Source organism: Pelecanus crispus, chromosome 2 (assembly GCF_030463565.1).
Source record: "Pelecanus crispus isolate bPelCri1 chromosome 2, bPelCri1.pri, whole genome shotgun sequence".
Classification (NCBI taxonomy): Eukaryota; Metazoa; Chordata; class Aves; order Pelecaniformes; family Pelecanidae; genus Pelecanus; species Pelecanus crispus.
The window spans coordinates 146,116,071-146,132,313 of NC_134644.1; the positions used below are offsets into that span (position 1 = coordinate 146,116,071).

The following is a 16,243-nucleotide window of genomic DNA, read 5'->3' on the forward strand; positions in this document are numbered from 1 at the left end:
ATGCCAGAAGAACGAGATGTCATCCAAAGGGACCTGGACAAGCTGGAGAGGTGGGCCTCTGTGAACCTCATGAGGTTCAACAAGGCCAAGTGCAAGGTTCTGCACCTGGGAAGGGGCAACCCCCGATATCAATACAGGCTGGGGGATGAAGGGATTGAGAGCAGCCCTGCAGAGAAGGACTTGGGGGTACTGGTGGATGAAAAGCTGGACGTGAGCTAACAACGTGTGCTTGCAGCCCAGAACGCCAACCCTGTCCTGGCCTGCATCAAAAGAAGCATTGCTAGCAGGTCGAGGGAGGTGATTCTGCCCCTCTACTCTGCTCTGGTGAGACCTCACCTGGAGCACTGCGTCCAGCTCTGGGGCCCTCAGCACAAGAAGGACATGGACCTGTTGGAGTGGGTCCAGAAGAGGGCCACAAAAATGATCCGAGGGCTGGAGCACCTCTCCTGTGAGGCCAGGCTGAGGGAGTTGGGGTTGTTCAGCCTGGAGAAGAGAAGGCTGCGAGGAGACCTTATTGCGGCCTTTCAGTACTTGAAGGGGGCTTATAGGAAGGATGGGGGCAATCCTTTCAGCAAGGCCTGTTGTGACAGGACAAGGAGTAATGGTTTTAAAATAAAGAATAGAATTAGACCACATATAAGGAAGAAATTTTTTACAATGAGGGTGGTGAAGCACTGGAACAGGTTGCCCAGAGAGGCAGTGGAGGCCCCATCCCTGGCAACATTCAAGGTCAGGTTGGCTGGGGCTCTGAGCAACCTGATCTGGTTAAAGCTGTCCCTGCTCACTGCAGGGGGGTTGGCTGGATGACCTCTAAAGGTCCCTTCCAACCCAAAGCATTCTATGATTCTATGATTTTAGGAAAACCCATTAACTGCTGTTAATGTCCATGTTTTGTTCATCTGTTGGTCTCTTCTTAACATAACAGGTATGTCCACAAAATACTTTTTTTTTTGCTATTAGCCTTTCTATTCAGAAAAGCTGGTGAGTACAGTCCTGTGATAAGATAACTGTGATGGATGGCATCTTTTTTATTGTTTAGTCTGTGTTTCTGTTCTGTTGAGGAGCGGCTTGGTTTTGGGTCTGTTTTTTGTGGGATTTTGGTTTTGGCTTTGTTTTCCAGAAAAGTGGAAGAGGTTGCAAACACTGAAATCAGGAAGAAATCACTCTTTCTTTGGAGGAATTACTAAGCTTGCTTAGCAGGCACATTTGAGACTACAAGTTTTGACTGGCCAGGAAGACAAACAATGCAGCTGGAAACCTGCAGGTTTTAAAGAGACTGAGAAGTTGCACTGAGGAAAATGGAGCAGACAAGTGATGCTAGAGATATGATCAAAATTTTAGGGAACAAAGCAACTTAAAATGTCATTCAGTTAACTGGTGTTAAGCCTGTAAGCAGGGAATTGCTGGGAAGAACAAAGCAGGTGAGGAGAAATGTATAAAGCATTTTATTTCTTTTTTTTGTTGTTCCTATTTGCTTTGAGGTTTTTTTTAATTCAGAAATATTTATATTGTATTTTTTATTCCAATAAAATTTGGGTTTTCTACTTCAAATGTCTTTTGGTCTGTAATTCACTACGAAAAATATTATAGGTTTATTCTCTTCAAAGCTCTGGTTGACTGGAGGTCTTGTAAAAGTGAGTGAACATTTTAGAAGAGGGAAGGCAGGAGGTAAAGAATTGCTATAAATTCTTCAGAGTGAGAAAGATTACTAGATAGTTGCCACATAGTTTAATACCAGGCACCGTTTGTTATTATGATTAATGCTTTGGGTGACAGTACAGAAGATATACAAGTGGTAGGATTTAGACCATTGTAAAAAAATCCTGTAATGAAATGGAATCAGACTCTGTACAAGTCAAAGCAATAGAAAAACACACATATTTGTAGGTGACCATGCATGCCTCACTACATCTAAATTTTAAAATGCAGATAAATGTAAAGTGCTGTAGGTGGGCATTCTTATTCTAACTAACTATGCATTACATTTACATTAACAATAAAGGACTCCAGCCAATGCAACATACTAATCTCAAGGCAGTCAGTTCTCTATTGCTTGTAATTATATCAGTGTGTAATGTCTTAAAATAGAATTCTCCAATTCAGACAGAAGCCATAGTATTGACACAGTTACTAATAAAATTCTCTCTTCACTGTGGTATGAAGAACAGTCTATATGACCATTAGAGCTTATGAATTTAAAATTTCGTACTTATATGGGCTCATGAATAATGGCACCAGTTAATGAATTTGCAAACTACTTTATCCCTCAGAACTTACCCTTGTTAGATATTGCAGGAATCCCAATGAGGCTGTGTAAATTTTCAAACAGGCTGTATTGGAATCCTTGGTTTGCTGACAAATTATGGATTTTATATTATATACATGACACTTTCTTTGGTTGACAGAGTTCTAGCAAGTACACAGTTTGTATCTAACTTTCCCTGCAAAGATCAGTTTTGACAGTAGGCAACATACTGTGTAAACAACATGCCAGACTCAAGGGTTATACAGATGTACACCCCCGCACATACCCCTATGCCCATCATCACGTAGGCAGGAAATGGCTGGGTCAGTGACTATAATCAAATTCATTTGTACTTAGAACAGACCTGTAGGCACCTACATTTTGCAGTGACTGACTCCTTTCAATAACCTATTTTACATACTTAAATTAGAGATCTGAGTTTCATTACAGCGTTCCTAGTTTCAGAGCAATATTCCCTGAGAAGTTGCCCAAAGGGTTGAAAGGTAAGGTTAAGGACATATTGGGTGTTAAATCAATGCTGAAAGCTTCAGAGAATTTACTGGTTACTAAATGCATGCAATTTTAATCCAAGAAAATAATTTGGTTCTTATGTAGCACATACATACTTATCCAAGAGTTATCCAAATCAGCATTTTTATATCACACTTTAACAATAAGATTCTCAAAATATTGAAAACTATTTCAGATTTTTTTTTTTTTAAATTTATAAATTTAGTCAACACTACCAGTGACATTTATATATCTATATGAATATCTTTGGTACCTGTAAGTGATATGTTTGTGTTGCCATTTCTGTCCTGTTAACGCGTAGCGTTTCCGCCGAATGTTAAATTTGGAGTTACCTCTTGTTTGGTCAGGCACACCACATCGAGGCTTCTTCATCCAGCTGCAAGAAACAGCACCACATAGTTAAAGCAACATGAAAGAAAAATCATAACCACTGTACTCAACTAATAAAAACATCATACTCTTTTGAAGTTACAGTATTATCAATTATGTGTCTACATGCAAGAAAGAGTAACAAAAGGAACAGTTATCTTGTTACCAGATGTATACTTTGTAGAACTTCATTGCATTCCATGACATTCAGAAACCAATTTCGTTGCTGTTATTTTTCCTAGTTTTCTTTTGCTACAACCTCTGAACAAAGACTTCACAACTGGACAAGTCTTTCACAGTCAATAATTTATTCTGATTCATTCAAGGTAATTATGGTCTGTATTACTAGCTTGTTTCCCGAAGGTGAAGTTAAAGTATATACACAAAGGTTTAGTCAAATCGCAAGTTCCTAAATTATTTTTTTGTATTCTGTGATCCTTCTGTTTTGTCTCATTGTTACAATATTTAAACAAGCCTTGACTTGTCAACTACCAGAATTTTTTTTTTAATTCAAGATACTGAAACCACTAACTTTATGATACTATTAAGTTATTCTATCTTATTCTCTTTCCACACAATGAAGAGTATCTCATTGCAACTGTAAGTTCCTACTGGAGATATTTAACTCAAGAATATTTAATGCACTGCACAAAATCAAGCTGAAAAGGTCTAAATCACAAACAACAAAAATGACCATTGCAGCAGCACCAGGCTTTCCACAGAAGCACTCCATTTTTACTGTGGCCTTCAATATTTCAATGTTTTCCAATATTTCAAAAATTTCAAATTTGTCAGAATTCCAAATATGTCAATATTAGAATGATATCTAATTCAAAAGCATGAGTTCAACAGCAGTATCATTGAACTGTTTCTCACTTGTAGTGTAAGGGGTTATTTAGTTTGAGTAAAAGTGAACAAAACTCAGCTGAAATTATTTTATATGAGCTGAATAGCTGCAGAACAATTTACTATCAGGAAGATAGTAAGATTAAAGATATTCACTGCATAAGTAAAGACAGATGTCCTCTGTTACTTTTCCAGTTCATTTGACTTTATTTCTATCATGCCAAATAATTACTGATGTAAAAGCTATAGCTTTCTGATGCTATTTACCACGAGAGCAGTCATACCCTGTATTCAGGCTTGCATGAATGAATTTCTGACCATTAAAATGGCATTTAAGCATTGTTTCATAAATAAATATACACACAGCAACTGCATGTATGTATGACTGGATGACAGAAAAGTCATTTGAAATGTCATCTCAGAACACAGACTCCTTTTAAAACATGCACAGGTAACAAAAACTCAAAAAAACAACCAGCCAAGTATCTTTCATCTTTTCCAGTAGATATTCTTAGCTCAATACATGCAAAATGAAGAAAACCATCTTGTTTTGTCCAAAAGAAATTGTGGAATATTTGCAGTACAAAGGAGTAGTGTGTGTATATAAAAAACTACACAGTCTAATGAAATCATTGATTTTTCAGTTCTGTACTCAAGGAATGAGATGTACATTGTAAGTTTTACACCTACTAATACAAGACAAACCATATAGCATACTGAATGAATTTTTAGAGATGGGCTAATCCAGTCAAAATCAGCCACACTAATTTTCATTAATCCGTGTGAAGAGGTTTAAAAGTACAGCCAGAGTTATAACACTTCATATATGCTGTAGCTATGCTATATAAGCAAACTATTGTTTAAATTCATAAGTAGGAGTTAAGCTCACCAGCCTGTGTGAAAATACAAAATTTTAGTAATAGTGCCAAGATGGCACTGCACCCTACTTGCACTGATAAAGGCTATAGAAGTGCCTGCAAAAACTTTGATGGGTGACACATCCATCAAGTAGTACAAGTGGGGAAGCCAAAACTTATGAATTTGACTGCCTGAACTGAAGACACTGAGTTCACAGTTACCTTTTTCAAATAAGAAACACAGAATTATTTGCTCTAATTTCTGGTCAGAATAATTACAAAGTATGCATGGCACATAAAACAGTTGACTATTATTTGTATTTGCAAGGAAAACAATCTTCTTTCCTTAGTGTCTGCAAAGACAGTACTGCAAAATCTATAAAACTTTATCCCACCAGTATTTGCTGAAACACCCTGCAACTTTACTTCAGGTTCCTCTGTTTTTTTAAAAGAAGTGTGAATTCAACAAAGTAGGCACTAGCGATTTCTGGGATGAAATAGTATTGAAAAGTTTAATTTGCTCTAAAAATAAAAGAAAATGAAGGAAAGAAGGAAATCTTCATTACAGACCAAAGGGCAGCTCTATTCTTCTTAGTAAAATGGTATCATATTTACACTTCAGCAAATGAGATTAAAATTGCCTCAGACCTCAGAAAACTTTCAGACACATTGTCAGTAATACTTTTTTGCAGTGCATGTTATATCACCATGCAGTTATAAGGCATTTTAATGTCAGGGTATATTTAAATTATGCTGTTGAAACTGCACACACACATTGCAAAAAAAAGACATATACGTAACAAAAGATTAGTGTTCTCACCTTAAGGTGATATCACTACCTCAAAAGAAAGAAGCAAGGAATAAAGCAAAAACAAATAACTTATATTTTGTTAGAAACACTGTACAAAAATATCAGGGTCTTGTACGAAATATATAATACATCTCTTACAGTTGCATTGTTTCAAGGGCAATGACTTTAAATCAATTGAATTAGGCCTCCCCCCCAAAAAAAAGTTTAAATTATTTAGCTTAACTGATGAAGACCTGTTTTAATACAGGGTTTTCTCATTGGTTTGCTCCTGGTAAGCCAGGGCTGCCCCTGGCAGATAAGTGTTAATATTCCAAGTTGTGAATTTCAAAATTAATCTTCAAAGCTGTTATTGAAAAAAATCTCCCAAGTTATGTCAAAGGTTCAATACTCTTACAGAAAATAAAGTTAGCATAAAATGTTTTACACTTAAGATTCAATACAAAAACTCAAGAACAGTAGGTAGCATAGATTCAAAATTCAACATTGTATTATCTTACTAGAAATACTGACATTCCATTTTTAGCAAAACAAAACATAGCCCAAAATAACATGTTATGAAATTCAAGCAGTCACAATTTGTTCTTGCATTGATTTTGAAGTGGTATGTACCTATCAAACACATTATGCTTGTATCCTTATTGGTTTGGATAGGCAGGGGATGTTCCATGTTGTCATGCTGTCTGGCCCACTAATGTTCTTGCTGTTCTTACATGAGGACTGGGACTGTGGTTCACATACAGTATAAATCCCAATGTAAATCAAATGTAAGCCTTTTGCAGAAGTGGTTCACTAGCTTTCAGGAAATTATCTTCATGTAAATTTTACAGTAAGGTGCAATTTGAAGATGAAGAGTTGGGCTATCACCTCTATCATCTAGATCTTAGCTGAGCTAAGTTTATCAGTCAGAATTTTAAACAAATTATTACATGGTTGGCATTGGAGTTCAGTATTTTCTAGCACAGAAATGAGGCAAAATGTTAACAACTTCTGGTACATAAATTTTCCTTTTTTTTTAATATGTTAAACTGAACAGTAATTGTTCTCACACTGACTAGGAGGAAGACTTCTATCAGTAATAATCATTAATGCTCATGACATTTGGGGATACTTAGTGTGTAATAGGCTCTTCTATCTGGGGGGAATTGACAAATAAAACATTCATTTCTATTTTCTTCCAAATACAGCTGCTTTTAACATAACATAGAATCATAGAATCATAGAATGTACATGATCAAGGTCTTCCATGTTCTTGATTGCTTGTTGAATTTTAATTATTTTTTTTAAATAAATATTTTTCACTTAAAAAAGGTGCACACTGATAACAACTTTGCCTCTCTTTCATCTGTTTGTTTCTGAACTTGTAGAAATCTTTTACGCAGCAGCCCCTGAAAATTAATATTTTATCAGTACTCAATAAAGAGGCTTAATTGTGACTAATGTACTCTATCTGTAGACTCTGTCACATTAAATTCTTCTCTTAGCTCCATTAGTTTGAATCTTGAGGAGCTATTTATGTCAAGAGAATTAAAACAGTTTAGACTCACAGAAAAAGATTAAAATAAAAATATGCAGCAAAACTGTAATGTTCTTCCAGCAGAGAGAGTGCTGAAACTGAACTTCTCGTAACTCAAGCCAGTTGCCTAACCATATTTTGTTCTCGGGGGTTAAGAGGAAGAATCTCTTTCTGTCTCCTCACTTTCTTAAGCCTTCAGGAAAAAGTTTTGGTCTAACACGGAATCAAAACATTAAAAAACCCTACCTTTGGTTAAATGCCCCGCCTCGTTTACCCCTAATCAAAACTGCTGCTTAGGTTGTATAATGTTTTTGTTGGTGGTGGCTTTTGCAGTTTGTTTTGTCAGAGTTACAGTAAAAAAGGAAAATAAAAGGGAGAGTCCAACTTGACTTAGTGCAGCTTGACTTAGTGGTTAGAAAAACTATAGATATTTATTTAAGAAAATGAGAAATGGTACCCTTAAACTTCTTGTGAGGAGAGATAGATATATTTTCTAAAATCTTTACTCTTCCCTACTGTACTCTGCTATTACATGATTTTTACTGACAGTCCTCTAAGTAATAGGAAGGAGTCAAAGAGTGCATAAGATACTGTATTTCAGCCCTGTTACTGATGATGATTTGTCTGCAAAGCTTCTCATTGGATGTTTGCTGAGGGTACAAGACCTTCCATATAGATTTTGTACAAAACATTTACTCATGAAACAGACCACTGAGTCGATTTCAACAGCTCAAAATTTACCGTTCACCCTTACTCCGAGACTGATAATTAATACATAAACAGCAGAGATCACACATAAGTATGATTACATACATCTTAATTAGGAACCTTGAAGTAAACTTGGTTAGAAGCTCATCTGAGCATTCAAATAAGTACATTTGCTATTTATTTATAAAGGATTAAAATTAAATGAATGCTTTGTTACTATTACATAGATTTAGTCAGCATCCTATACACATTCTATCTGTATACCAAGAAGTTTGTAACATACCCCTTTAAACTGCAAACCATGCTTTGGACATAAACACATATAGCAGTTTTAAGAAAAGACAACAACTAGTCTTTTTCTACTTAGTATGTTTGGTTTAGGGATGTGAAAGACCAGGATGCCAACAGTGGGTCCATTTTGGAAGTATCCTTTTTAATGAATCATTGTGTTCGGTAATATATAAATGAATCACAGAAAATAGTGTGGCACCCCATGCAAACGTCAGATAGTATTTTCATTGGGTTTGCCATTGTCATGATACATTGTCATGATACAGGATACATTACCTGGACAAGCTGGAGAGGTGGGCCTGTGTGAACCTCATGAGGTTCAACAAGGCCAAGTGCAAGGTTCTGCACCTGGGAAGGGGCAACCCCCGATATCAATACAGGCTGGGGGATGAAGGGATTGAGAGCAGCCCTGCAGAGAAGGACTTGGGGGTACTGGTGAATGAACAGCTGGACGTGAGCCAACAACGTGTGCTTGCAGCCCAGAACGCCAACCCTGTCCTGGCCTGCATCAAAAGAAGCATTGCTAGCAGGTCAAGGGAGGTGATTCTGCCCCTCTACTCTGCTCTGGTGAGACCTCACCTGGAGCACTGTGTCCAGCTCTGGGGCCCTCAGCACAAGAATGACATGGACCTGCTGGAGCGGGTCCAGAGGAGGGCCACAAAAATAATCCAAGGGCTGGAGCACCTCTCCTACAAGGACAGGCTGAGAGAGTTGGGGTTGTTCAGCCTGGAGAAGAGAAGGCTGCGAGGAGACCTTATTGTGGCCTTTCAGTACTTGAAGGGGGCTTATAGGAAGGATGGGGAGAATCTTTTTAATAAGGCCTGTTGTGACAGGACAAGGAGTAATGGTTTTAAAATAAAGAAGAATAGAATTAGATTAGACATTAGAAAGAAGTTTTTTACAATGAGGGTGGTGAAGCACTGGAACAGGTTGCCCAGAGCGGTGGTAGAGGCCCCATCCCTGGCAACATTCAAGGTCAGGTTGGACGGGGCTCTGAGCAACCTGATCTGGTTAAAGCTGTCCCTGCTCACGGCAGGGGGGTTGGGCTAGATGACGTCTAAAGGTGCCTTCCAACCCAAAGCATTCTATGATTCTATGATTCTATGATTCTATGTATTCAGAATGTCCCTCATATTTTTACGCCATTATAATGATGTGTCTTTCTACCACTCCCTCTTCCTTATCCCCAGCAATAAGCATGCATCATGCTTTTCACTTGGGAAACAAATTAAACAATATAGCAAAAAAAAGTGGATGGTGAGTAGTAGGGGGAAGATGAACACTGTTCATATTTATGCATACCAAAATACTCATTGAAGGATTATCTTCTTTTCAGAGCAACAAAATCCCCCCAGGAGACTTTTGATGCTGCTGCTGCAGGACATAATTTCTCTGTTAATATCCCCAAAGTTGGTTCCTATTAAGTTGCTACTATAACTTCTTCTAATTGTTTGTCCTTCTGAAGATGAAGAGGCACATCATAATCTCTTCTCAAGACATGCTAGAGAAGCAGGTAAATCCTCATGCACAAGATGAGAACATATTGTTTTTATGAGGTTTCTGCTGTACTCTTTATTTTGTAACCTCAGCATTGTATGCGATTATAACATAGTAATCACAGAGAAACAAATGGTAAACTGTCACATATTTCCGGCCAAAAGAGAGTATATATACTTTCTGTGTAGATGAAATGGAAAATTATTTCAAACATTGACAAAATACTGCCATAAATGAACAACTGGAAAAAAAAATATATCCTTTGTTACATAGTCGTACCTCCCAAGAATATTCAGTGGTGTTAATTGATGGTAACTTGAGGCCACAGTTTAGTTTAATGAGTTTGGTTTTTTTTCTCAACACCAATGCATATGTGACAAGTCTTTAAGAAACAGTTTTGTTCCCAACTTGACTCAAGTTAATGCAACTCCAAATTGTAAGTAAATGCAGAATTCATCCAGCATGAGTTATATGTACCTAAGAATTGCCATGCTTTAATATATCTTTCTGTGTAGAAGAAAATCATGCGTCAAAAGATTTGGAAGACTCAATATTGACCAGATTCTAAAATTAATGCTGTGGACTTCTGCATAGATGGATTCCTTTGTCTCTTACACAGCAGAAGAAGTGAAGATAACCTTGCTGACACGCTGGCCAACAAGCCCAATTTAGCAAACATAAACCACTTCCCTTTGCAATTCAAGTTTTGGGTTGGTTTGTTTTTTTCCAACTCACTAGCTGATACACTAAACTAAGAGATGGCCTCTGCTTCTCCTTAGGTTACCACTTTCTATTTTCTCTGTACTGCTAACTGTGAACAGATTATTTCCCTTTTAGTGAATATATTGCCTCTTACAAAGCTGTCACTAATGTGTCTTTAGTAGGCTACTAGCGACTAGTATAGCAGCACTCTCCCCTCAAGGATCAATCACTGAAGCTGGATAAAAAGCCTAGCCTCTCCACCCTGCAGATTGCATCCTAAACATACTTTTGAGAGTGGTTCTCTCACAAGGCGTTTACTGATATTGCACTGCATGTTCCAAGGTCCTTTAAATTTCTAAACTGAGGGATGTGTGATCAGCTCACCTCCCCTCGGGGCGCCCTAAAATCTGCTTTGTTTTATTGATTTTCAATGCAATAATGCATGTGCCAGTGGAATAAAATGATTTTTCCAATCCTGCCAGCATTTTGGGTAATCTCTTCCCTAAACTCTGAATGATAGAAAAATCATTCATGTCAGCTACTTTACCAAAAAAGAATAATGAATGACAACACATTGGGTTGGGGCTGGAAAACGGGAAAAGAAGGAGGGTTTTTTTTGCCCCCCCAAAAGCATTTTAGAGAAGTAGTAGAAACATATTCCACTAAAGTAAATGTTGGATATGTAGTGACAGTACAATTTTTTTATTTTTTGCTTTTCAAGTAAAGCAACTTTTTGTAAAATCACAAGATGACCTTTATTGCATTGTAACTGGAATGAGTCCAACAAGCACTTCAAATCTTAATCCCAGACACATTTTCTTAATTGTGTGCTAATACTCTTTTTTTCTTTTTTTCTTTTTTTTGCATTTTCCTGGCACATTTTTTAAATTTGGCATAATATAGAGTTGTTTGGAAGTGTCTTTTAATAGCTCTGTTTCCCAAAGTTTCTCTGTCTTCAGTCTGTCAGTAAAATCAGAAGCTGCCAGCCTTACACAACTTCAGAATCGCAAAGGGCATGCAAAACTAATCAAATTTTACTGCATGTTAAAATGACCACACCTGCTTTTTTGTAACTGGAAAACATTAAATGAATGGGCCAGTGGAGTGTGCTAAAATTTTTTTCAATGACGATAAGGAAATTTACACTAAAGGTTTTCCAGTAAGAAAAGACTCTTTCAACTGTGAAACATTTAATGAATTCTTGCGATTTTTGAATAGGTTTCTCCACTTCCACATTGATAACCTTTTGGCCCTTTCTTTAGTTAACCCTGAAGCATTTTCTTTACAATCGCATGCCCAGAGGCAGACAGCAGTTAGGCAGGTGACTACCTGCTACCATGAAATACAGAAAATGAAAAAAAAAAAAAAAAAAAGGCAAGGAGAGAGAGAAACATTTTAAATCCCCATCTGAAGCTGCAACACTATTTGGATGTCCCGGTCACCCTGCTTCATGTATTATAAAGTTTTTCCAGTTCTATTTTACCCTGCTTGAAACAGAAAAGTCAAGAGCAGTTCAGTACTGGTTACTTACTCAATTGTGTTCCTGTCCACTTTTCCTGTCATATTAATGCCATAGAACTGCTGCATGGCAGCTATAGCTGATTGCATGGTTTCGGCAGAGCGCAACACCGACATTCGGGGGTCAGTTGGTGGAAGGTAGCCATACTTTTGTAACCATACCTGCAATGACAAGTGCAGTGGCTATTAAATAGAAATTAGAGGTAAATAAAATGCTCCCTAGTAATTAGTTCTGTACCATATATAATGAAACTTCTAGTTCACCAAGCATAAAACCTTTTAGTTTGGGATTGGGTTTGTTTTGTTTTGTTTTGTTTTTTCAGAGAAGAAATTCTTTGGAGCTTTTATTTCATCTCCTTTATTAAAGATTCTGCTGGTTTAAGACTTACAGTGTTTTCTACCCAGGAGCCAGCACTCTCTGTTGTCTGAAACTGCTTGCTTCACAATTATTTATTTAATGTATTTATTTATTTGAAGTTACAACTTAAGCACCTGACCCTGGCTCTAGGCACTTCAAGAAATTTTTAAAGCAGAGAAAATGTAAAATCTACAATATATGCCGCATATAATTGACTGTCCACAGGGAACATAACAACATTCACCAACTACAAGAATAAGTCTACAATAGCTATCACACAGTTACACTATATTGTTGTCATCTCTCAAAGAATACGAAAGAGAGGGTGGGGGGACATTCAGCTTTCTGAGAAGAATAGCAGAATCGCATACTTATAGGCAAAGCAGGTGGACAGCAGGTAGTGAAGTAGCAGAGTCTGTCCCCACTTACGGGAAACTCCCTGATAAGAGGATCTTCCTTTTTAAATCAAGATGGATATAATGCCAACTGTTTATGCTCTTAATTGTGTACAAGTGAGGGGGAGAAGGCATGGTCCAAATAACAGAAAGCTTTATGGATTAAAGCCAATATCTTAAGAACACCTGGAAAAAACCTCTGAAACATGCTGTCCTCTTGAGGCAATGTTTCATAAACAAGTAGCTGCGGTTATCTTAATGTTTCTAAGCATTCTCAAAATCTAGCCTATACAAAGCACAGCGTAAGACTTTCGAGGCAATGAGAGCACCGATACATCTTTAAAAATGTCTTAGCTTCTCTTCTAAGGACTGGAACTGCTCACTGGAATGAAAGGTACATATATTGCCAATCTACAAGACACAGTTAAATTGTATTGTTGCAGCTTCACTCTCCCGAGTAACAAAGTACTTGTGACTCCATAAATCTGATCTTCTGTTCTGTTCAAAAAAATGAATGGATAAACAAAAAAAAAAAATTGGTTCAGCCACCTCTTTCAAACGTATCACATCCTAGTTCACAGATTCTGAATCATTACATTAATGAATGTTATCCACCCACTCTCCCCTTATAGTGTGTTGTGGGCTCTGTCTGCCTCATACAACACTTCTGGGGTTTTTATCTGTTTATACACACTGTTTATACACAGCCTAACACCAAACTGTGTAGTCTGCAATTTTCAGCCTTAGGTTTAGCTTGCAGAGTCCACCCAATTCAGTTCCACAGCAGGTTAACCATGTTGGTGGTGCACTCCACTCTTTTATGGACCCAGTGAAGAACCTCAAGATGGATGAACTCATTGCTATGGTTCACTTTACTAACACTGAATGTGTATTATAGGTAAATATTGTCTCAGTCTAAATAAAAGATCAAACTGGCACTAAAGGTAGGGGAAATCTTCAGGCTATGAGCTCAGATATTTCTAATTTAAACAGGTTTACCTTCCCATAGTGCAGTTCAGACACAATCCCAACAATGTTTGTGAGCTCCACACAACAGGGAGATAGAGTACAGACAAGATTAAGACCCACCCTAACCTCTTTCACCTTCATGCTATCTCTATATACAGGAGCTATTCAGAATAAGAACAAAATTTTGTTTAATATATAGGAAGATGCTTTTATTTCCAGTATAAATGAATTGCTACAATCAGTACCTACATCCAACCTTACATACTCCTGACTTCTTGCACTTTTCAGCTTCAAGGGTGAGCTTGTGAACACTAAGTTTGTGCTAGATTTGGGTCATCACACAAATAATTTAGTTTATGTGTTGCTTTGCACAGGAAGTCTGTTTTGCCCTCCATTATTGGAAGAGAACTCTGAAAGGCCAGCTAGAGCTGGAAGGTTGGCAAGAGCAATACAATATGGGGAAAAAAGACGATGGAAGTAAGAAAGAAGTTTGACACAGAGTGGGTTGATTTCAATGCAGTGTGTAGAGCCCCTTTGCATTAATATTTACAATTAGTATATTTAAGAATAGGGCAATTTTGAGATTCCTCTTCTCAAGTCAGTGATATTAAAACAAATGATCGGTCAGGGAAGAAAAATAATTCTGAACAGCATGTCACTGTTGTCTAAAATGGTGCCACATTCTTGCCACCTTCTCGCCACCTTCTCAGCATGAATTTGGTATGCAGACACAGAGCAGGGCTTTTAATTAAGCTCTCTTTCAGGTGCTAAGGGCACACAAAAGTGCTTGGTAGGCTTGTGAGGCCACCTATCACCACTCGAAACCATCCTCACTGTGGCATAACGGAAGGAGACAGAAATGTGGGGTTACAAGTAACCAAATTTGCCAGGAGCTAAACCTTCAGATATCTGAATTAGAAAAGCTATAAAAAGAGAGACAGAAAAAATACCTTGGGGAGTACTACTCATGGAAGAAGTGGAGTAGAGAGGACCAACTAGAATCTAGCAGAGTGCCACTGCAGACACAGAAAAGGAAAAGAGAGGTGGCTCAGAAACAACAGGAGAGGACAGTGTAGCCTTTCCCCTTTTAAAAAGACTTAAATACAAGTTAAATACTGTATGTGTGATAGTCACTCCCTATCATTGAACAAAGGAAGTAGACCACTTGGGTCTTCCCTCAGTCTTCAAAAGAGCAACTAGAAGATACAGCCAACATACCGGAAAGTCAGATGACACTCTGAAAGCAAGTTTCTTTTTTTGAAAATTCAGACAAATTTACCTCCAAGACTAATAACTGGAGAATGCTTGAGAGTGAGTAGCATTTAGTAGTACTAAATGCTGCTAGTGTTCTGTACTTGCGAGAAAGGATCATGAAACAAGATAAGAATAAAAAATCTGTTTCCTGTTGCATTCCTCAGATTCCTCGATTTTCTATTAAGAAATTTTGAAAGACCTTGGCCCAGTCTACCAGATACTTGAAGTATGCCCCTCAGATTCTATTAGGCCCCTCAGATTCTATAGTCCAAATGCTGGGAAATATGGAGGAGAAGCTTAACTTTAAAATTAAGTTCAAAATATATAGGTGGGTAAAACAACAAAGAAGAAAAGAAACAGAATGAGGCAGACACAGCAGGAGAACAAAGGAAAACAATTTTCTCACAGTTTTGTATTTTTGAGGCAAACTATTAAAGAAGTTATGACCTCCCCCTCTACTGAAATTAGATGTCTCTCTGCCTTAATGTACTTCAGCAATGACAATGCAGCATTGGCAAGCCATCTATCATCCTGAGGAACTCATCTAGATGTTTTGGAACAAGAAAATAATGAAGTAGATCCATCTAACATGTAATATCTGGGATGCCAACAGAGACCCTTTGCACAGACTCCAAAATCAATGATATGTCCCATTCCTTTATACAGTTTAGGAAGATAAAATACTGTTACTTCAAGTGAAGTTTTTGGGCAGGACTTTCTTGTCCTGCAGCAATATGAAAGCCATGGTAACCTCTCATGATAACCACAGAAAAACGCAGCTGGAAGACAATGGGTTGCACCACTTCCCTCTCTATTACAGCTCTTTACTATCCTACTGCTGTGAAGTTTGCCTTAAAGTTGAATCTCTCTTATTATAATTTAAGCCTGTAACTTCTCATTTTACCTGCTACGGGTGAGGGGAACCGATTATTCCTTTCCCCTCTGCAGCAGCCTTTTATGTATTTGAACTCTCTTATGTGAGTCACTCTTTCTAATCTTTTTTAAATAAACTAAAGAAACCTCTTTTGTTTAATCTTATTTCATTGTCCATATTAACCTCCAGGAAACTAGAAGCTAAAATCTACCTTGACTAAGCATCTGCTTGGACTAGATCTGTATGTTTTTTCCCCATTGTTAGCCTATTAAAAAACACTGGAGTTTAGCTGAATTTTTAGCAGTAATTCAGAAGAACATGGTCACTCAAACTCTTCATTTTCTCGGGAAAAAAAAAAAGCCTAAAATTATTTTTTCTAATTGAACTTCAAGGCTTATGTCCCATATATCTATACATTTTAAACTTATAAAACCACACTTTACACACACTTTTTCCACCAGAAAAATTCTTTCACCATAATTCCACCTTCTCTTTTCATAATTGT

The 16,243-nt window shown here is 37.4% G+C and overlaps 1 protein-coding gene across 1 annotated transcript in view; it reads right to left on the reverse strand.

Annotated features, from left to right (window-relative positions):
* MMP16 (matrix metallopeptidase 16) overlaps positions 1–16,243 on the reverse strand; it is a 182,384-nt gene that overhangs the window by 82,231 nt on the left and 83,910 nt on the right. Inside the window, exons 2-3 of the mRNA XM_075705269.1 lie at positions 11,902–12,050; positions 3,030–3,152 (exon numbers count right to left, since the gene is read on the reverse strand). Of these exons, the coding sequence (XP_075561384.1) occupies positions 3,030–3,152; positions 11,902–12,050 (272 nt within the window). The remainder of the gene's footprint in view (positions 1–3,029; positions 3,153–11,901; positions 12,051–16,243) is intronic.